At 51.1% G+C, this 20,553-nt stretch overlaps 5 protein-coding genes across 5 annotated transcripts; 4 read left to right on the forward strand and 1 right to left on the reverse strand.

Annotated features, from left to right (window-relative positions):
• Positions 1-843: 843 nt before the first annotated feature.
• CC1G_11206 (hypothetical protein) lies at positions 844-7,757 on the forward strand (the record flags this gene model as incomplete). The annotated part of the gene is made up of 12 exons (XM_001834241.1): positions 844-1,021; positions 1,070-1,519; positions 1,569-5,888; positions 5,947-6,233; positions 6,294-6,443; positions 6,493-6,634; positions 6,689-6,790; positions 6,842-6,916; positions 6,971-7,110; positions 7,178-7,301; positions 7,359-7,558; positions 7,620-7,757. The coding sequence occupies 12 exons, from the start codon at positions 844-846 to the stop codon at positions 7,755-7,757; spliced, it is 6,306 nt and encodes a 2,101-aa protein (XP_001834293.1).
• Positions 7,758-8,123: 366 nt separating this feature from the next.
• CC1G_11207 (hypothetical protein) lies at positions 8,124-9,434 on the reverse strand (the record flags this gene model as incomplete). Its single annotated transcript, XM_001834242.2, has 1 exon — positions 8,124-9,434. The coding sequence occupies one exon, from the start codon at positions 9,432-9,434 to the stop codon at positions 8,124-8,126; it is 1,311 nt and encodes a 436-aa protein (XP_001834294.2).
• Positions 9,435-10,514: 1,080 nt separating this feature from the next.
• CC1G_11208 (hypothetical protein) lies at positions 10,515-16,296 on the forward strand (the record flags this gene model as incomplete). The annotated part of the gene is made up of 20 exons (XM_001834243.2): positions 10,515-10,680; positions 10,734-10,940; positions 11,005-11,369; positions 11,421-11,645; positions 11,694-11,879; positions 11,941-12,140; positions 12,196-12,400; positions 12,451-12,614; positions 12,668-12,768; positions 12,822-12,982; positions 13,053-13,247; positions 13,310-13,720; positions 13,771-14,222; positions 14,504-14,615; positions 14,704-15,075; positions 15,134-15,388; positions 15,452-15,592; positions 15,655-15,840; positions 16,000-16,198; positions 16,253-16,296. The coding sequence occupies 20 exons, from the start codon at positions 10,515-10,517 to the stop codon at positions 16,294-16,296; spliced, it is 4,347 nt and encodes a 1,448-aa protein (XP_001834295.2).
• Positions 16,297-17,515: 1,219 nt separating this feature from the next.
• On the forward strand, positions 17,516-18,162 carry CC1G_15325 (hypothetical protein; the record flags this gene model as incomplete). Its single annotated transcript, XM_002910372.1, has 3 exons — positions 17,516-17,523; positions 17,837-17,954; positions 18,052-18,162. The coding sequence occupies 3 exons, from the start codon at positions 17,516-17,518 to the stop codon at positions 18,160-18,162; spliced, it is 237 nt and encodes a 78-aa protein (XP_002910418.1).
• Positions 18,163-19,000: 838 nt separating this feature from the next.
• On the forward strand, positions 19,001-20,098 carry CC1G_11209 (hypothetical protein; the record flags this gene model as incomplete). The annotated part of the gene is made up of 2 exons (XM_001834244.1): positions 19,001-19,107; positions 19,171-20,098. 2 exons carry the CDS (start codon positions 19,001-19,003, stop codon positions 20,096-20,098), a joined length of 1,035 nt encoding a protein of 344 aa, XP_001834296.1.
• Positions 20,099-20,553: the final 455 nt, after the last annotated feature.

Consider the following 20,553-nt stretch of genomic DNA (forward strand, 5'->3'; position numbering starts at 1 on the left):
CCTCCTCGACTCTGCTTCCATTTTTCATAAAGTGGGCTGTGGAGAAACCAGGTCCCCGTTCCCGGCGATGATTTCTCAATATTGTCCATTTGGTCAGCCCTGAAGTTTATGGTGGGAGCGAGCCATTCCAAGATTTCAATGACCAGGGCTGCTTGTCGAACCATTAACTTGGCCTCCGAGAGTCAATCGAGATAGGGATACCTTCATCTGGCGACCGCTTGTGGATCGTATGTGAGGTATTTATAAGGTTTCCTCCGACCACATTGATAGTTCCACCGTGTATATTCACGTTGCTGGCACCTTGGAAAGCGCTGGCGTTGTCTAGGGACAGGCGCCGTTAAGATGCACCTCTGAGATCAAGTCCACGGTAGGAACGTACAGGATCCTGGAATGTTCATAGATCCAGCCGATTCATGTGTCTCCTTATCGTTTATAAGCATATAGCGTAGGGTTTGAATCACAGTCAAGCCCACTCACCGATGGCTGGGAGGACGAATTCTGGCCCATGTCCCGCAAGGTTTACTGCAGGCGGTCGCTGCTGTTGATTATCCTGGGCGATTTGGGCCTATGTATGGAATTAGTTGGATTCTGAATCAAGACTAGTCTCCATGTAAGAAGAGATTATCAATTCTTTGGAATCGCGACGGACGGTGCAGGCGCAGTCCAAGTTCACGAGGCGCGGGACATGGTATGGATTGATCTACCTTGGTCTTGGCATGTATGTCCGTGTTTGTTCCAAGCCAAACGCGGTTTCGCGCACGGCGTTGTGTGCAAGGCTTTCATCGTCGCGCCAGCGGTCCTTGTCGTCGTGCTGCTGGTTCTGGTTTCGACACACCCCTTATCATGGACAACATACACCGTCTGAAAGACGCCCTGACAAGGGCCTTGGCCCGTGGCCCAGAAGAGCCTCACCAGGGGGATCGGGAACTGTTTGAAGAGATCATGGTTCAGAAACCGCGTCTGCTCAAACTGTTCGATGTTGGTCCTAGAAATGCTCAAGAACAAAGGGAGGTCGAATCAGGTATGCTCTATCATTTGAACACTACAAATATATACTGATAGCCTTTAGGGAAAATCACCATCGACGGAAAACAGGTTGCAGTGAACTCTGACTTTGCCCGTCAAGTTCTACTCATTTCCCAACATCTCGATTGCTCAGAAAAGCATGTCGCAAGCGTTCTTCATTCCGTTATGCGAAACAATACGAACCTATCTCCCGTCGACTACATTGAAGCCACAGTTCGCGAGTACCATGCACGAAGACGGGACCTCGCTGATTCCATTGGAACCCTCCTTGCCGCGTCCCTTGAAGGCGAGCGACCGGACGCGCCTCCAACCCTCCAACGTCTCCGCAGCTTTGTCCGGACGGAGATCTTGCCCGTGGAAGCTACACCCGGAGGGCAAACATCTTTCGCCCATAGGATCTTCAAAGAGATCCAGCAGCTCGACAATGTCATCGCCAAAGCAGACATCGCCCTCAAAAATGCAACAAGTAACACAGTATCCCCATCAGCTCAAGGTTTGTTTCTTATAGTCTCGCAGATAAGCAATGCTCAGGCGTTTTCTAGGGCAAGGTGTTCTCGGCTACGACATTCTGAAGGGAAGGAGAGACTCACTCAATTACGAACGACGCAAGCTGGCCATTTCGTTGACCACAATAGCACAGCACGGGTGTATAGAGCCCAACGAGATTCGAGCCTTCATCGACTGGCTGTCTGACCATCCAACCCACTTCCTGGCCTATCACATCCTCACCGCCGTATTCATCAGCTTCGAACCTTGCGACCCCGATTCACCCCTCGGCTCCCTTCGCTCAAGAGTATCGACCGACCAATCACTTCTCACTTATATGAGCAAAAAGCTCTCCCCGTCAACAACATGGAAGGAGCCCGGGTTGAAGGCAGCTATCCTTCTCAAATGGACAATGTTCATCACTGATGCACGCCACAACGACGCGAGCCTGGAGCACCGAGCGGGTTTCAAAAATGAAGAACTTGAAACCCAAGTATGGAACGCTGTTCAGGGAGACGCATTCACCTATTTGGCCATCACTGTCGCGCGGTTATCTCGAAAGAACGAGAAAGAAGCCCTTCCACCATCCCTCGTCACCTCTCCAGTAACCGAAACAACCGAGCAACCAGAACTCCCTGCGCAAGACTCGAAGTTGCTCCTTCTCTCGACTTTCGAAACTCTCGTTCGCTCTTTGATCACATATGCGTCCTCGGAGCTCCGAAAGATAAAGCAACGGCAAGAGGACGTCGTCCTGGCAAATGCGAGGACCGAGCGAAACCGGGCAGCCTCACGGTACGGCGCGCCTTCGGTACCAGAACCCGAGAAGCCAGCCCAGCAACCCAGACACGACATTGCCATTCTTTACTCCTTCATTGGGTTGCTGTTCCAAGCTCTTCCGCAAGAGCGCGCTCTGCAGTTCTGGGGAGCTGGATCGGTTGACGCTAGCATCACCTACCTTGAATTTGTGGAAGCCACCGCTGGCCGACTTCCTGCTTTCCTCCAATGGGCGGTTTGGTCAACATCTTCTCAAGACTTGATCATGCTGACTGCTCTTTACGATATGATCAATGGACTGGCCAAGGGACAGCAGTGTAGCGAGCTGGCTTATAACTTTTTAGCTCGGGGAACTGGAGAGGTTCTTCCCGGAAGCTCGATCTCATCTTCAACCGCTGCGACTCCCGCTATTTCATGGACTGCCATCTTTGGTATCCTCGATGCATGGACGAACGCAATTGCGAACCCGAAGAGCAACCCCCAACCTCAATCCCTCGGCCTAACCTCGACGTTCTCTCATTCCATTCAGAACCTCGCCCAGCCGGTACCCGCCCAACAGCCAGTCATCAGCAACAAAGACGTCATTTTCGCCCAGGCATTCCTTCGACTGTTGGCCTCCGTTGTCCGATACTCTATCAATGTACGCAAGGCCATTGCCGGCCATATTCACTTCCGCGCCATCCCTACTCTCGCCAACCTCATTCCCTTGAGCGTGCCACTGGAGTTGAAAGGCGCGCTGTTCGACACACTCGCCGCCTTCTGCGAACCTGGAGGAGGAAGCCCTGGTTTGGAAATTTGTCGAGCTGTGTGGACATCTTTGGAGCGAAATGAGGTGATCAATGTTAGAGGGCAAACGGGTGGCTTCTCGACATCTCTGGCATCCGGGAAGGGAGTAGAAGTAGAGTTGGAGCAGATCGAGGCGGTACATCGACAATACCCGGCCACAATTCCCTTCCTCAAACTTCTGAGCACCCTCATTCATACCGCCAAGCGCCTGCCAGAACGAGATCGGGCAACTGGCATGATTCCCTCAAACACCATCCCGGACACCCTGGGCCAGCCCTACCGACTTCCCGGAGTTGGTCCCTACACCTCCTTCGTTATCGACAACGTCTTTGCGAACATTCCAAACCGAGAGTACAATGACCCCTCGGACAGATGGCGCATCAATGACCTCTGCTTGTGCTACATCGAGCGGGCCGTTGCTGGCTTTAATCTCGAATCTTTGGTTAGCCTGGCAGAAGAGGGACCTCTCAAGACTGAGTCTATCGTACCCTACCTCATCCATCCAGGGTTCGACGTCATGACTCGGTTGCTGAGCACTTCACCCTTGCAGGCGAGCTTGCTCTCATACCTTGTCGATGCACTGGATGGATTCGAGAAGGGACTTGCGGACGAGGAGCCAGCGTTCAGGAACACTATCATCCGAGTGCTCCGAATTGTTTCAAGGTTGCTGGAGATTCAAGACATCTTCCTCGATGTCCTCCTCCCCCTTCTGTCCGAATTCAACACGGCGCCCTACATTGGTCATCTCCATCATCGATCCTACTTCACCAAGTTCGACCAAGCCCTGTCCTTCGACCCGCGCTACACGCCAGCCATCGCCCAGTACATGGAGTACAGTAGTCATGCTGAGATCGTCCTGTTGTCGGTCAAGGTTCTCACCTTCCTCTCCACCTCCCCATACTTCACCAACCTCGTCGCCCTCATCGACCGCAGTCCCAACTCGGAACGAATCCTCGCTGCATTCGTCAAGACCTTGGAAGCAGAGCTTGTGCCGGATATTACCGAAGCTGAGATCAACGCCGAGCTCAACTCTGGCGCGGGAGCGCCCACCATTGACGACGCGAGCAGCTCCTTGGATCAGGCTATCCGATTGGCGTCGTTGGATTTGTTGATCCAGGACACGAGTAATAGCCGCAGTTTCCCCAATCTTGGCCATTGGCTCCTTTTCGGGAGTAGCAAACCTCTGGTGGAAGATCCCCGTGCATTGCACGCGCGCAGGACCTCGATCCATGTCATCCTGGAGTTGGTGAATGAAGGCGTACCGCGTATCAAGGATCGAAGGAATCCAGAACATCGCATTCAAACCATCCCTCTTGCCATCTCCCTCCCCGCATTGGCTGAACGTTGTTATCGCGTCATCTACCAGCTCTGCACGCACCCACGAACGTCCGAATTTGTAACCCGGTATTTGCGCACGCGGGAGGATTTCTTCGCTCGTCAAATTTCGAACATTTCTCCTGGAGCTCCAGAGTGCCCTGCGAATATCGTCATCAAGGTCATCTACGGAGATGGGTCGGGAGTGATTACGACGGTCGAGGCATTGAGCTCCTTCCTCCGATTGCGATCCTACATCTTCGACCTTGTCGCCCTCGAACTTCACTTGTTGACGAGCAAGGGACACCACAAGAGTGTCACGGATCTGCTCGAGATTCTGTTCGGTATTGATGTGGATTACGAGGAGGAGCACGACTTCCATACCTTCCGGGAGGTCGGCCAGTCAAACATGCGTATCGTCGACTTCTTCCAGTCGTTGTTGTTCGAGTGGCAGGATACGTTGCAAGTTAACCACGTCGACTTGCAGTACCTTGCTCAGTTGAACTTGCAGGCCTCGATCCGGAAGGACGCCAATGGATGCGAAGTTGTCGACCGCCCCACATTGCTTCGGATGATCTCCACCGCCAAACAGACACTCCTCTCTCAGGGAAGCATTGCCACGACTGCCCAGAACGATCAACTCAATGCGGAGATAAACTACGTATTGGAGAGTTGTGCGATCGAGAATCATAGGCGGCAAATTGCGTTCAGTGTTGCGACTGGGTTCGAATCATGGCGCCGTCTCCTCGATCTTGCGCTCACCAAGTGCTTCGACCGACTGCCGCATGATCGCAGGGAGAATATGTTGTTCGACCTCCTCCATGTCCTTCCACCTGCCATTCGCTCGCCCAATATCGAAGAACCCACCGCCGTCTTGTTGTCGGAAACCACACTTTCGCTCATCACCAAGTTGCGAGAAGATCGACGACATCAACTCGTTTTGCAGTCTGGTGGAGTCGAAGGAACCGGATCTCTTCCAGCCGAACGACTTTACTCCATTCTGCGAAGTATCGTTGAAGGTATCCTCGACAGCAACCATTCGGAACTGATCAGAGGCAACCTCTACGGCTCTCTCATCAACTTCATCCACCTCGTCCTCGTTTCTGACCACGACAGCAGCCTCTCGGACGATTCCAAGGACGTTTTCAACCTCGATTATTCTTCAAGGCAGGGTAGCCCATTTAGCGGCAGTACGCGCTCCCTCGCACTCGTCAACTCGACTGGTTCCTCCAGAACCGCCAAGGTTGAATCGGGAATCTTGTCATCCCTGAAGCCCGGGTTGGAGAGGTTGGTTGCTGTTGTTGCCAGGGATGCGATCGATGGAACGGAAGTTTGGAAGACGGTGGCGTTCATGCTTTTGGATGCGATTACTCAATTGTCGAGTTTGGAGAAGCCGCATGTTGCGCTCTCGGCATTGGATCGACATGGTATTCTTACCAACTTCGTGAGGGGTCTTAAGGATTCGGATGCCCTGCTACAGTCTGTCCTTAAGCCTGAACCTGGTATGTGCTTTCGGATTTCACATGGGGCCATCCTTTCTCACTGATTCCTCCTCTGCAGATGACCTCAACCCTCTGTACGTCTACGAGGCGAAGATGTCGCTGTTCATTAGGATGGCCCAGACGAGATCGGGAGCGGAGAGGTTGCTTGAGGCGCAGCTGATCCCGACTCTCGCCCAATGCGACTACTTGGATGCGATGCCAGAAGCCGACCAAGCATTCATGGACCACGACTCGTTCCTGCCTTCGGCCATCCAACGCTACCACCAACTGTTCACCCCTGCTGTCCAAGTCGTCAACGCTATCATCGCTGTCTTGGGCAACAAGCATACGACAGCTACTAACCACGTATGTTCTTTTTCTTGGATTCTCCTGATTGGTACCGATAACTGATAATTCTCTGCGCAGGCTCTGGACTTCCTCTCGAACCACTCCTCGACTATCGCCATCCTGTTGAAAACGCAGGCTGATTACGTGCCACTGTCTATCCTCGAGGAGCTCCACTTGGTGGTTAACCTCTGCGCCAGTGTCTTGCCATCCGTCCCTCGAACTGACCTTGTATGTCGGATTGTTTCATGTCGCGATTATCATACTGATGGAGGCGCAGCTTTCAGCCAACTCTGGGTTCGGCGTCATCAACGCTGCCATCCTTAGTTTGTCCACAAGGACCCTTGGGCGAGGCAAAGCCTTTGACCGCGTCATTCCTTCCACCGACAGTGAAGTGCAGGCGAGCAATGTGTATGCCTTTGGTACGTTCTTTGGAGACCGAATTAGGCGTCGCGGTTACTTATCTGCTAACACAGGCCACGGTTCGTTGAGCAAGTTCGATGTTATGGTGCAGCAGAAGGAACGCCTCTTGCACAAGAGCGTGATTTCGTATATTGGTTCGGCTAGTGATTTCACTGGTAAGCCGTGTTCTGATTTCCTGTTCTAACGGAATCTGATTGTGTCTCCAGAGGAGGATATTCATTTGGTCTTGTCGCCTATAACTATCACTCCTAAGCGTGATGACCATGGCTCTCGTTTCTCTGGTATGCCTCTTCGTTCTATATCTACCATGCGGCATAGCTCAATTGGAATGACAGCCACGATCCCAACGATTGGCGATGCCCTCGCAGCACTGGACGACCTCTCCAACGACCTCGCGGAGATCCTCAAACAAATCTCGGACATCGGAGCTGAGTTGGCGAACAAGCACCATATCGGGGCTAACGAGATCCAAGAGGTCAGTCGTTCGTTGGCCGCTCTGTTCGAGTCCTAGTAGAGGACTAAACACCCTCGTTCATCTGTAGATCCTCCGCGATTTCGACCCTGCATTGCTGCAAGACCTCGAGATCGAGCAAACCCGATCTCTCATTTATCGGGAGCTCATGCGGATTAGGCGGTCTGTGCAGAATGATGCCCGCGTTGTTTTGGGTAGGTCTTATTCCATGTTCCTGTTCATATTTCATTGACGCGCGGCTCTTTTCGCAGATTCACTAGAGATGCTCATGCTGCTTCTCTGGCGCCACCTCAACCATTATGCCAACCCAAGCAACATGAATATGCCCCCGGCCAAAGCCTCTGTGGCCAACGCGATGCGACTGTTGCAAACTGCCGATCCTGTGACATTCAGAAGTGAGGCGGGGATCAAGTTGGCTCCCATATTGCAAAAATTGGCTGGCCTAGACTTTGTAAGTGGTCCATTCCGTCAGTTGAACTATTCGCTGATCAATTGTTTTCGTTCCTCTTTAGACCCCTGTTGCTAGCGGTAAAGATTGGCAAGACAGCCAGGGTTATGTCGAGATTATGTCTCGACGATTGAGGGATACCGCTGGCCTTTTAGATGACAATGGTGGTGGCGATCACGAATTCGACGATGAAGCCGCTTGAGCACCTTTGCGTGTACGATTGATGTTTTCATAAAGTTTCCCTGATGACTTTTCTCCTGTTGTTGTGCTTTCGTTTTATATATACTTACTCTTTTCTGTGTATCGTATCTCAGCTGCTGGAATTCATAAGCCTGTCGTGCTGTACTTCCGTTGCGCTTCGACGTAAGGTGACGGTATCCAAGAAGATCTGAGATTAGAACAGCGGCTCTAAATCTACAAGACTAAGGGGAACGGTAAGGGAATTACAACAATCTATATAATTGAAATTAAATCTGCAACGAAATGTTAGAAAAAGGTTGGAGGGGAAGCTGCCATGCCGGCAGTGAAAAGGGTATGTAGCGTTCATCGAGATTTTGGCGTTGCCCGATCACTTCAATTTCCGTCTCTTGTTCGCGTTCTTCTGCTTGCCAGCCGTCTTTGCAGCCATGTATTCGTGCACCACTCGGGGTGCATCCTGCAACAGCGACTGCTCAAATTCCCATGTGGCGTCTTTGAGAGAATACCCAACCCAATGCACGAAAAAGAGTCTCCTCCCTTGCTCGTCCACTTTGTCATCCGTCAACTTGTCCACCTCGTATCGCTTCTCGATGGTCAAGGGTCCAGGTCTGACGTTTGGAATCTTCCTCGCGGGGTGTGACCAGGCTTTCGGGAGGATTGGTTCTTTAGGATAGGGCACTGGGATACCTGACGGGGTAGTCACGGGTTTGTATTCGTGTTTTATCGTCATTCGTTTGGCTTTGAGTTGCGGATGTGCTTTGCGGCAATATTTGTCCACTTCGCATACGGTATGTTCGATGTCCGACAAGTCCATTCCTAATTTCTCAGGTCCCAAACCCGAGAACTCCAACCCGAGTCTTTGGAAATGTTCGTCCTGGGCCTCGGCGAGGTATCGTAGGACCTGCTCGGCGAATCCCTTGTCATCCGCGTAGGCCTCCGAGAACGACCGTCCGAACATTTTGTTGAGGCCGGAGATGGCACCGAGACCTGCGATCGTAAAGTCGTTCCGGTGAAAGTTGAGGACGTTGGTGTAGGAGAGGTTGAGCATGAGCTGGTATGTTGTGAAATCGCCCATTCCGGGGAACGAAATCAAATACTCATAGACATCCGCCATCGTCTTTGCTCCCAACAATTTGTAGGGCATTTCGTTCTCCATCAGGTTTTCGAGCAGACACAGGTGGTTGATGTGGTTTTCTTTAAATCCGAAGTGGGGTGCGGGTTTGATGAAGGCGGCGGTGTAGAGAGCTTGGTTTTCGCTTCGGAGTTGGTCCAGGACGGCGATGTATTTTTCGCGGTTGTATGAAGCCCAGGTGAGCGGCCCCAATTCTGACTGGAGCCGTTCCCAGGTGGAGATCTTGGTGAATGTGTTGAACAGGGTAACGCGAAAGACGACTTCGATAGGTTCTTGAGATCCTTTCTCGATAACGTGCTCGATTAGGTATTGGCATACTTTATCAAGGACACGGAATGTATTGCAAAAGAAGTATTTCTGCAGAATGGGGTCTTCTGTCCACCTATTCCAGAAAATGAGATTTTGAGATCGAGATTGCGGACAAATGAGGACATGTAAACACGTACGGAGCGGGTTGGCCAGCCCGGCGTCTGTCATCAATCGCTTTCCGTTCAGCAGCAAATCTCCAGAACGTGTCAAAAGCGACGGTTGGCTTAAGTTCGACTCCATCGACAATGATGTATTTCAGGGTTGCTTTGCCACGAGGGGTTGATAGTGTTTTCCCGTTTTTCACCGGCTTTTGCGGTGAGATGGGATTTAGGGACGCCAAGGAATTCCATGAACGCGTCAATTTGGCCCTGGGCTGCAACAGGACGCGTCCTTTTTCATTGACATAGTCGCTATCATCCTCTCCTTCCGCGTCTTCGTCACTCGATGCAAAAGGGGTTAACTCGGAGAGATAACTCCTGCTAGAACTCGGCAATTCTGTGAGGACTGAGCTATCTCGAGAACTGCCGGTGCTGGTGTTCGAAGAGTCATATGGTGGAGGAAGTGGTGGAGGAGTATACGGCAGCTTCTGTCGTGCATCACTGAGTGACCTTTCACTTGCTGGGGTACGTGATGGTGGCATCCGGGGTCGCGTTCCAAGTTCCAAACCAGCACTTCAGAACCCCCTTTCTGGCGTTTATGCAACGTTTCTGCCCCTCTTTTGAGTCTGGAAGGCGCTAAGTCAGAGCCGCAAACGGTAGCGAGCTTTTTCAGGGAATGAACTGACCTGAAAATGGGATAAAAATGAGTGGGGTCGGAAAAAGGGTTCCTTGCGTGCCAACGAGACGCGAGGGTCAACGATTGAATTGGGAATTCAGGGACGTTGGCGGCGGGATCAGGGTGGGTCGGTCGTTGCCGAACCGACCCTGAACCGAGCTTTTGTGTCCACAAAAGTTGCACAAAAGGCGGGGATCATTGAGCTGGACTTTAAGCGCCCAAGATAAACTCTGCAAGAAGCAGATCCATAGTTTCACAAAAGCGACAATCTCCAGCGATCTTACGAATATGTCGGAAAACTCCTAACCGGAGTTATAACGGCACGGTCCGTTGGATCACCGTTGGGGACCGTTATAACTCCATACAGAGTTATAACGGTGCCGATATCCGGCACGGACCGTTATCACGGGGTTCAAACGTTGGTTGTTCGTGTTGGTCACCTCGTCGACGTTGCTCACTCGCTATCACTTGTTTCTTGTCATTTGCCAGCATATTCTCTTTTTTTTGCTTTGTCGTTACATCCTACAACTATCAATCCACGTTTCGATGCCTGAATCTCCACATAAACAGAAGTGTCCGATTTGCGAGAAGACCTTCAAGAGCTTGGTGAAGCATACCCCGGCCTGTCGTCGCAAACTGGAAGGACGGTTGCAGGAGGAGCAGCTGGAGCGGGAACTGAGGAAAGCAGATGAGGCTAGGCGGCAGAAGCAAGGTACTGGTTCCCTATACCACGATCCCCCGGCACGCTGACGTCTATATGTTCAGGCGGTACCCCTGCCAAAGTCAGGACCCTGAAGCCCTGGGAGGACCGTCCAATTGGAAAGCAACGTCGTAGTAACCGCAAAGAGGCGCCTGAGCTACCGCAAGAGGGCGGCCCTGCTACCCTAGAACAGGTTCTCTCAGAGCCTTTGCCCGAGTTTCTCGGTGCAGTTGATGCTGAGGATAATCACCCACAGCATCCGTCTGTTCAAGGTGAGTCTCGTCTCGGGCTTGAACCACTGTGGCCCGTGGGCGCTGACTTGTGTCTGCTTTCCAGCTCCTCCCTCACCCCATATCCCCGTGTCAGAGCCATCCCGCCCTGCGCAACATGACGATATCCGGACAGAATACCATCCTCACTCCGAAAGGCCAGCTCGTCACGACGCGTTTGAGAATTATCGACGACAGCATCGCTCGAAGACCAATCCTCCCTCGAGCAAACATCCCCCTCATTACCCTTTCGCTACCGAAGCTGATTTTGAGTTCGGCGAGCTGGCTCTCCGGTGCTGTCTAAACCAGAAGCAGATCAGCGCTTTCTTATCACTCTTCCACCGTTGCATGAAGGGGGATGATAAACTTACGATAGAGACCTACGACGATCTTTCACGGTGCTGGAGGGAAGCTTCCCAACTGCTGACACCGGTATGTTGTTGTTACCACCATTACTACTGTGAAGCAAACTCGCTGCTGTAGATTAAATGTGATACCATCCCCGCTACGTACAAGAATGAAAAACAGGAGTTCAAACTATACAGCAGGTCGCTGTGGGACTGGGCACTCGATCTGGTCAAAAATGAGGAGCTGGCACCATTCTTTGAGTGGGATGCTCAACGCTTATTCAAATACGACGAAAAGCGCGCGCGTTGGATCCGATTCATTAATGAGCCTTGGACAGCCGACAGTTTCTACGATGTTCAGGTATGGTTCTGTTTTCTCCACCTAGTTCTGTACTGATTTATCGTACAGTCGAGCCTCCCGGCAGAAGGGAAACCACTCGCATTTCTCCTTTATGCGGACAAGACGGAGCTATCGTCTTTCGGAGGAGAGAAGGGCTACCCAGTGTATGCAAGGCTTGCTAACCTGCCTATTGACATCCGTAATGGCTCAGAGTCTGTTCTTGGGGGTGGTCGAGTTGTTGGTTGGTTGCCGGTCGTACGTTCAACCCTTATCACTCCTCAATCAAATCCTAACAATCTCTCTTAATCTTTGCTAGCCTAAGGAAACGAGCAAGAAAAAGGCATCGAAGAAGGACTATGCAGATTGGAAGCGCGTCGTTTGGCATGATAGCTTCAAGAAGCTTCTTGATACCATCCGTGACCACGCAAAAAATGGTTGCTGGGTGCGATGTGGGGATGGTATCGAAAGATTTCTCTTTCCAGCCATCATCATACTGTCTGCGGACTACGAGGAGCAGTAAGTCGCAATGTTGTTATCACTGTCGTCGTTCTGATTTAATGGAACTGCAAAGATGCACCATGGCGAACATTCGAGGGGCAGGCAGCTTGAGTCCATGCCCCATCTGCCTCGTCAAGGCTGATGAAATGCTGGAACTTACCAAGAGCAACACTGAGCGCGACGTCGCACAGACTGAATCCATGGTCTCGGAGGCATTGACTAAAGGAGTGACAGAGCAGGATAAGTTCCTGAAACCAGACGGATTGCGTCCAGTAAAGGTGACGCTTGCCGCTTCAGTTGGAAGTGTATCAATATTGACTATCATCAGAACGCATTTTCGAATGTAGCAAACTCGAACCCATTCCGAGCTCTTTCCTTCGATCGACTACATAGCTATGCTAATGGCCTGGGTGCTAAGCACCTGTGGGTGACGTTGTTGAAGCACATCGAGGATAATTATGGCATGGAGAAATTACAGGAGCTCGAGGACCGGTGAGAATGGTATCAACTTCTAATGCATTACAGTGCTGATGAATATTCATTAGAGCAAGGAGTTTCCCGTCCTGGCAAGGCCTTAACCGCTTCAACAAAGTCTTGAGCACCAAATACCAAGATGGTAATAAGAACGAAGATTTGATGAAGGCGAGTTTTTTCATTAATTCCGTGCTGCAACATTTACTCAGTTTTGACCCTAGGTAGCACTGTTTATCGCCTTCAACATTTTTCCGCCCCAAGATAAAGTGGGCCACGAGCTCCTGAAGTGCATACGCCACTTCCTGAATCTCGACATACTCGCATCGTTTACAAATCATACTGAAGATACGATCCAAGAAATTTCGGATGAGTTGGGCCGTTTTGAAGTTTGTTTCCCTGAAGGTAAACCTTCCTCCCGATGTTGCATCAATGTTTTATCTGATGGACTTTTAACAGAGATACATCTCTCTTACACCTGAGGCGTCAAAGAACTGGGCATTCCCAAAGATTCACGCGCATACACATCTTCCGCGGGATATTTACCTCAAGGGTGTGACGCGAAATTACAATACCAAGCCAAATGAAGGCATGCACCCAATTCTAAAAGACTTTTACCGCTTTATGACAAACTTCAAGAATTTCGAAGGAAAGGTAAGACCATGATTGCCTCACACTGTTCCAATTTCTAATGTCATGAGCCGTCGTCCAACCAGATCCTCGAGCTTGAGCACTGGTGCTACACAGCCGCATATATTCGCAGCAAGATTGACATGTATCACGGCAGAAGCAACCTCATTGACCCAGATTCAGATGCAGCTAGTGACATTGAGGGCGATGTTGCTCAAAAGGACTCTGAGAATCTTAGTTTGGGCTCAGGAGATGTGATTCACGTCATCGACGGCGGGGGCTTGATGCATCGGAAGAAAAAGGAAACCACGTCAAATGTTTTCGGAAACATCAGCCTGGGCTCACCGCAGAAGCCCGTTACACTCCAACTCTTCATCTCTGAGAGACGCCAGGATCCTCGATTCAAAGGATTCAGATCGGCTTTGGGGACGTACATCTCTGCAGCAATTCAAAGTGGTGAAATTCCATCAACATTTTCCTTGCATGACACGACTTTGGTTCGCTCCGCACACCATTTCCAAAATCCGTACTAACCCTCGTGTTTCAGATCCATGAATTCTGCTTCGTAAAAACGTTCTACGAATGCAGGGTCACTTGGGAATTGGATGTGACCCTCCTTCGGTGCAACCCTGATTACCAGCATCATGCACGATATGATCCCATTTTGCTCGATGGCGAAGACATCACCCGATGTTTTGCTCGCCTCGTTTCAACCTTCACCATTGACATCCCCGATCTCAACCGCACACTCCCACTTGCTTTTGTCGAGTTATACGATGGCCCAGTAACCGAAGCACAGCGGAGGAAAGACAGAGAACTTGGGTTACTCAGAGTGTGCAGAAAGCCAAGAACCAGTGGCCATTTCGTGATCATCTCGACCAATTTAATTACACGCGGTGTTCTTCTCGTGCCAGCATTCGGAGAAAGGGAAGAGAATTACCTCGTTTTTGACGTCTCCGATGGAGATATGTTCCTTAGAGTTAAGGATTTCATCGCCAGGTGTGTTTCTTTTCCTTGTCTCCTAGAAACAATACAGTATCCCAATGCTAATAACCAAAACCAGGTAGATGTATAGAAAGACAAAATATTTTAGCTCTTGACTGCGCGATGTGACATGTACATAAGAGTCGGACTACTCGAACCATTTTCCTCTCGGTATACCCACTGTTTGGTGTCTGCTATCTGCGATGGGTCGAACCAGAAGAAAGCAGACAGAACCCGCTTCAGATGAAGATGGGGAGTTCACTGTTGATGCCCCTCAACTCCATATCCGACTCTAGTGCTGCGCTTACAGACGACGATTCCTCCAGCTCCCGCAATCCCGACACAGTTGAAATCACCTTTGCTCTTCCAACGGTGACAGACTTTACATCACGCGAAGAATTTATGCAGGTGTGTGTCTCGCTTGCCATTTCTCGGTCGTCGGTCGTCGGTCATCAACAGTCATGATACTGAACACTTTGGCTGGGCTATGCAACAGATTGTCAAGTCTGCTCAACTGGCTCTCGGCGACGCCTCCAAGGAAATACGTGAACTCAAGGTCCAGAACATCAAGCTCGAGCACGAGATTAAGGTACTCAAATCCCGGAAGTCAGGGAAAAATGCCACTACCAAAGCCAAGACGACCGAAGATGATGACATTGGACGTTGGGCTCGCCACGTCCTGTATATGGACGAGTTCATTGTCAACCCTGCTGCTTTTCTCAAGCCTGACCCCAACATCGACCCATCTGACCCCAACCGCTATCATTCGGCTTCTGCAAAAATCCGTGGTCAAACTGCTGAACTCTACGACCGAATTCCTGATGAATTACATATCAAGATTGAGCGTTCATCCCATTTCCGTGATACAGTAAGTGATTCTGCTTGCAACATCTACTTTATTCTGATTTCTGAATTCTGTTGTCTAGTTTATTGACGTGATGAACGTCCATCGCCGAACCATCTGGTCAAATTTCCGAAAGGTGGCCCCTCATATCTTTGCCTTCCTCAGCCCTCCTCCCGGAATCTACAATGCTTCGAAGCGAGGAAAAGATCGTGCTGATACTTTCGCCCTCTTCATTTCCTTCCCCGACACAGCCAAATCATCTTTCTACCGCCCGTGTATGTTCGAGAACCAAACGAAAGACTTCTCAGTCATTTTCAGGTGTATTTGGCTCGTCGAGGTGAGTAATTATAATGTTTTCAGTTTCATCCATCGGATATCCTATTTACACAATATACCACAGTTCATCCGCTGCCTCCTTTTCGGCCCAACGTCTCTCTCTGGGCCAGATGGAGAGGTACAGTCCCTAGCAAGCAACAGCAATGGGAAAATTTGGAGGATCGAGCGGGTAACACCTGGCGTTATCGCTCTCGCTGTAGTGGCGGTACGTACCCTTGGACAGCCCGGCAATGCCAATAACTCAAAACCTATCTGATCCTAATTCAGACTGTCTTTATTCATTCGTCCGACGAGTCCTGGGACACTGTTGGCCCCCAATCCGGCATCAAATACGAGGAGCTTTACAATTTCTGCAAGCGGTTTATTTCTCGAGGCATTGAGGAAACCCCAGAGCTCCCAACAAATGCTCGACCTCTCTCGACTGGTACAACGAGCTGGTTTTCGCCGACGGGAGTGAGGAAAAGAACGATAGTGAGGACGAATTGTCGGAGGCATTGCAGGCGATGAATTTGGATGGGGGAGAACCATCAGCGAGGGAGAACGACGAGGCCCGAAGACACTGCACTCACCAACGACACTACAAATCCACAAACTGTCCCTGAACCTCCCCAGCCCTCCAGTATCGGTCCAGCGCCTTCCCCATCCGTCCCAGTCAACACTGAGCCAATCACTGCCCAGAATACGATTGCGCTTCCAGCAGTAAATCTTGATGGACCTGCATCCGATGTCGAGGTTGGTAGCGCTACTGCATCACTCCAGGGACCGGCACCAGTCGAGCAAGCTCCAGCGAAGGGTGGAAAAGGTGTTCGACGTGGGCGAGGCGGACGGTGTGGAGGCCAGAATCGAAGTGTTGATAACCTTGCAGCTGCGCCGACTCGAACGTTGCGAAAGAGGGTGGTGGGTTCCTAAGATCGGTGTCCTGGTGGTGATGAGCACATTACGAGACCCGTAGATAACTTGTACATAGCGTATTGCCCAATGGAAAGCGTCTGATATGAATCTGGGGAAGCGGTGAGCAATGGACGCGATGGACGAGGTACGACCAGCTTGACCTGTTGTTATTACGGCGTTCTAACGGGATTTCAAATTAGGTTGCGGAGTTATAACGTTTAGGTTCACCGTTTAAAGCCGTTAGCTCGGCACCGGCGTAAAAGCCCGTGGGAACCCGGCTTAGAGTTTTCCGACATAATCAATGGCGAGATGGGGAGAATGGGCCATGGAACCTACCCATTCCAGACCACGGCCAGGAAAGAGTGGCCGCACACGAGTCCGACTATATCGTCGATAAATCAATAAACTTAGGCTCTTTGTCCACAGTCCAGGAAGCTTTGGAAGTTAGATAATGGTGGTAGATAGAAGAAATGGCCCATGGGCGCCCTCCACGTACCTGGAGCCCATCTGAAGCCAACAGCTTCCGAACCAAGCAAAGGCAAATAGGCTATCGCCGAGACGGCAAACACGTCAACTGCGATCATTGACCAATTCCAAGATCTCCATACAACCCTCATATAAACCACCACGACGTCCGCAGGCATCTGCCTGCAAACCTATAAGCCCCTCGATGCCAGCACAACCGTCAGCAGAACAGAGCTTTCGCAGCAATTTATCCCAGTTTCGGTGGGCAAGAGGGGTCACGGACGACTCCCAACCACAGCAACAACAAGCGTCATCGAACCCGTTCTCCAGGTTCTATACATCGATAGCCGGGGATTATGTTCCACTAAGGTCGAATGAGCGCTCGAATGAGGAGGAAGCCTGGTTTGCGCTGTCTAGTTGGGAGAGGTGGGTTGTCAATCGGTCGTGCACCTGTGTGGGGTAGGGCAGAGCGCTGACCACGAACTCTGGCCTGGCTTTGGGTAATTTGGTTGGTGGGATAGGTTGTTGGGCTTTGGAGGATGCCTGATTGGTGCTGCTGTATGCTTCTTTGTGTCGTTTATGACTCTGCCGTTCCTTCCTGTTCGGTGAGTTCATGCTTTAATCCTAATGGACTTCCCGGAGACTGACATGGTTGGATTCAAGGCCGGCCAAGTTTGCCTTGTCGTTTAGGTGTGTTGGGCCCGTTTCGTGAATGTTGGGTACGCGTTTCTGAACAACGGGCCTTTCAAACAGTCTGGGAAGTTTACTCGTAATGTTCGGGTACGTGGTGTTTGCTCGACTCTACACACGCAACGGACAAGCCCCTGTGCATCGCTATCTGAAGTTGCGCTGGCTCCGGGCATCTTGAATGCACGCCCAATGGTTGGAGAAACAGTCGACGCCTTGACTAGGTGTGATGCTGCTTTGGATGAATTGGTCTGGCTGTAATACCAGCGCACCGAGCCTCCCTCACGTCGATGGCGCGAACGAGGCAGTGTGATGATGCATGGCACAACTCTCGGTGGAACAGGATGGCCTCTTGTCTGTTGTGAAGAGCTGAAGCGCAAACTGACGTTTGTGATCGTAATTACAGGTTCTCGGTACTAGTTGGCCCAATAAACCACCTCAAGCATCTCATCTCCCGAGAACGCCTGCCTTTCTCCGCAGTTTACTTTGGCAGCATGGGCTTAACGCTCTACTTCTCTCTGGGGGTGCGTCACTGTTCAACTACTCGAACGCGTGGTTGTTAACCCTCTCTTGCAACAGCGACATTCATACTTTGGTTCGCTCATCTGCGGGGCAATACAGGTGATTGCCCTGGTAGCCTACGTCCTCGCTTATTTCCCTGGAGGTACCCAGACGCTGCGACTCGGAGGATCGTTAGCTCTCCGTGGTGCCTCGAGCCTCCTCCCTCGGTAACAAAATAGGGAAGCACATACACACCTTCCCTCTTGTCTTTTGATACCAGTTACGCTATCGATCTGTGTGTGTTTATGATCTCCCGGTCCAGTGGCGTTGATACCCCGTTGCAAGATATAGAACTTTTGGTTCCATGGAGCACAGTGATCGGCGACAAGATCATAAAATCTGCCTCAGCGACTCGTCGATGCAGAATGTTTTCGCCCCATGACACTCGAATGTTCAGCTGACATCCCCAGAAAGCCACGAACCTTCAGTCGTCATATCCGTTACCTCGTGTCGAGCTTCTTCCCGTGCATGCTGGACGGGAGGCAATACCTCGCTGAAGCCGCATGCCGCAACTATAAAAGCCTGGATCTTTGTAGAGTCCAATGCTCCTGAAGCATGTCCCGACAGTCATTGGAGACGGATATTGACATCCACTTGTAGTAAGTGCGCACTCTGTAATGCGGGCGCTGAGGAGCTGACACTGTTTGGAAAATCGGCAACGAAGTGATTCTGACTTGGATTCGTTAAACGTTTTCTGCTGAAACCAACTCTACCATATTCGACCGTGGTGCAATGAACTCGATCCACCACGCTGAGAGAAGCCATCCTATCATCGCGTAAGCACGGGTCTGGCTGTGAGCGTTCAACTTGATCTGACCGGTAGTGAAGCATCTTAGGTATCGAAACCACATCTGTGGACCGTGTACATATGGACATGGATTCACGATTACACCGTCCTGAATGATTGAGCACTGAGCACTAGTTCATCACCTCGCTGAATGCAACGAAGATTGGATATGCATACTTTTACGGAGTGACTTTGGGACGGCCTGATGGGGGGACAGGAGCTATGGTTTCCGTTGACCAGTGCATCATTGACGAAAATGAGGTCACCCTCCTCAGCGGATTCGGAATTGACAGCGGCATCATCGTTGACGAAATCGCCACTCGTGTTCTGTGAGTTAAAGCAGTTAATCAGGGATGTTGTACCGAGCGCTACTGACACTATCCAATCCTTAGGAACAGACCCAACCCTAGCCTTCGAGTGCTCCTGATCTGGTCGGAGATCTCGGAGTGGACCGACTTGCGCAAGGCAGAAGAGTGGATAAGACTCAATAGCTCGTGGGTGCGAGATGTCGTTATTGCCAGATGCGCAGACGAGTTGGTGGAGGCACCCTCCTTTAGAGGGTTTGGCCGCCTTTTGGATCTTTTTGGGAGTGGGGGGACAGCGATTGTTACTTTCAGCGAAGAGAGCGCGGGAGACCATTCTTCCCCCAACGATGTTGTCTCCCCGACCCAGATCATTCACCACATGCTCCCGCCCGACCTCAAACTGCCAGCGAAGATAACCCGATTTTACGAAGGGACGCAAAGAATGTGGGACGAGAGAAAGGCTCTGAAGGACGAGAGGGAGGCGCTGGGCAAAGAGAGGGAGGCGCTGAGGGTAGAAAGAAGGATTCTGACGGAGGAGAATACGCGTCTCAACTCTGCGTTGGCCATTTCCGGCGCCCAGCAGCATCTTCTGAAAGCTGAGAGGACCCACGCAGAGACTCGGTGTGCAGATCTACGCCATGACCTTGATCTGTTGCGAGAGTCCAACCGCAAGGTGGACGAGGAGCTCAAGACCGTCAAGCTTGCCCTGCAGGACAGAGATGACGAGAATGCCAAGCTGCGCTCCCAGCTGTCGTTGGCGGAGGCGGACATGGAAACACATACCAGGAAGAAGATCCGGTTGTTGGAGGAATCCGTGTCCCAGGCCAAGGAGAACGAGGAAAAGTATATGCTGCAGGTCGAACGGTTGCTGGAAGAAAAGGACCAGTCTCGTGAGGAGGAGAAAAAGAAGAATGAGCGCGTCGCTCAGCTAGAATCCAGGGTTCGCAAGCTTGAAGCGGACTTAAATGCTGGACGCCCTTGGTATAAACTGGAGAAACTCGTCAAACGAGAGTAGCCCTAGTTCCTATGTTCTATACACAATTCATGCAGGCACCCTTGTCTAAACTCAATCACCTATGCATATGTCCTTTTCAGCCCTAGTAGCAGCACTCCGACCGAGTCCTTTGGGCGCCTGCGGGAATGTCCTGATGTTCTGAGGGCCCTGAATTGGTTCTTGGTGCTGTGGCATTGTAGTTATATATTCTATGTAGAGGCGTAATACACGAAAAATGACGTTACTGAAGGGGAGCCTCTGTCCCAACCTGTACAATAGCCCTTGTTGAATATTTGACGAGATGGTCGCCACTCGTAGTGGGTGCGGCACAGCGCCTGAAGATGCGGCACATTGACAGTGCCGACCTTAAACAGGCTCCGACGCGCTGAGTACAAACATTTCAACATGCGAAAGGGGATCCATTGTGTTCGGCACTGCATCCGTCAATCGGCGCTTGGAAAGTCACGACAAGCCAT

The sequence above is a fragment of the Coprinopsis cinerea genome (genome assembly GCF_000182895.1).
Source record: "Coprinopsis cinerea okayama7#130 chromosome 10 map unlocalized cont3.10, whole genome shotgun sequence".
Lineage (NCBI taxonomy): Eukaryota > Fungi > Basidiomycota > Agaricomycetes > Agaricales > Psathyrellaceae > Coprinopsis > Coprinopsis cinerea.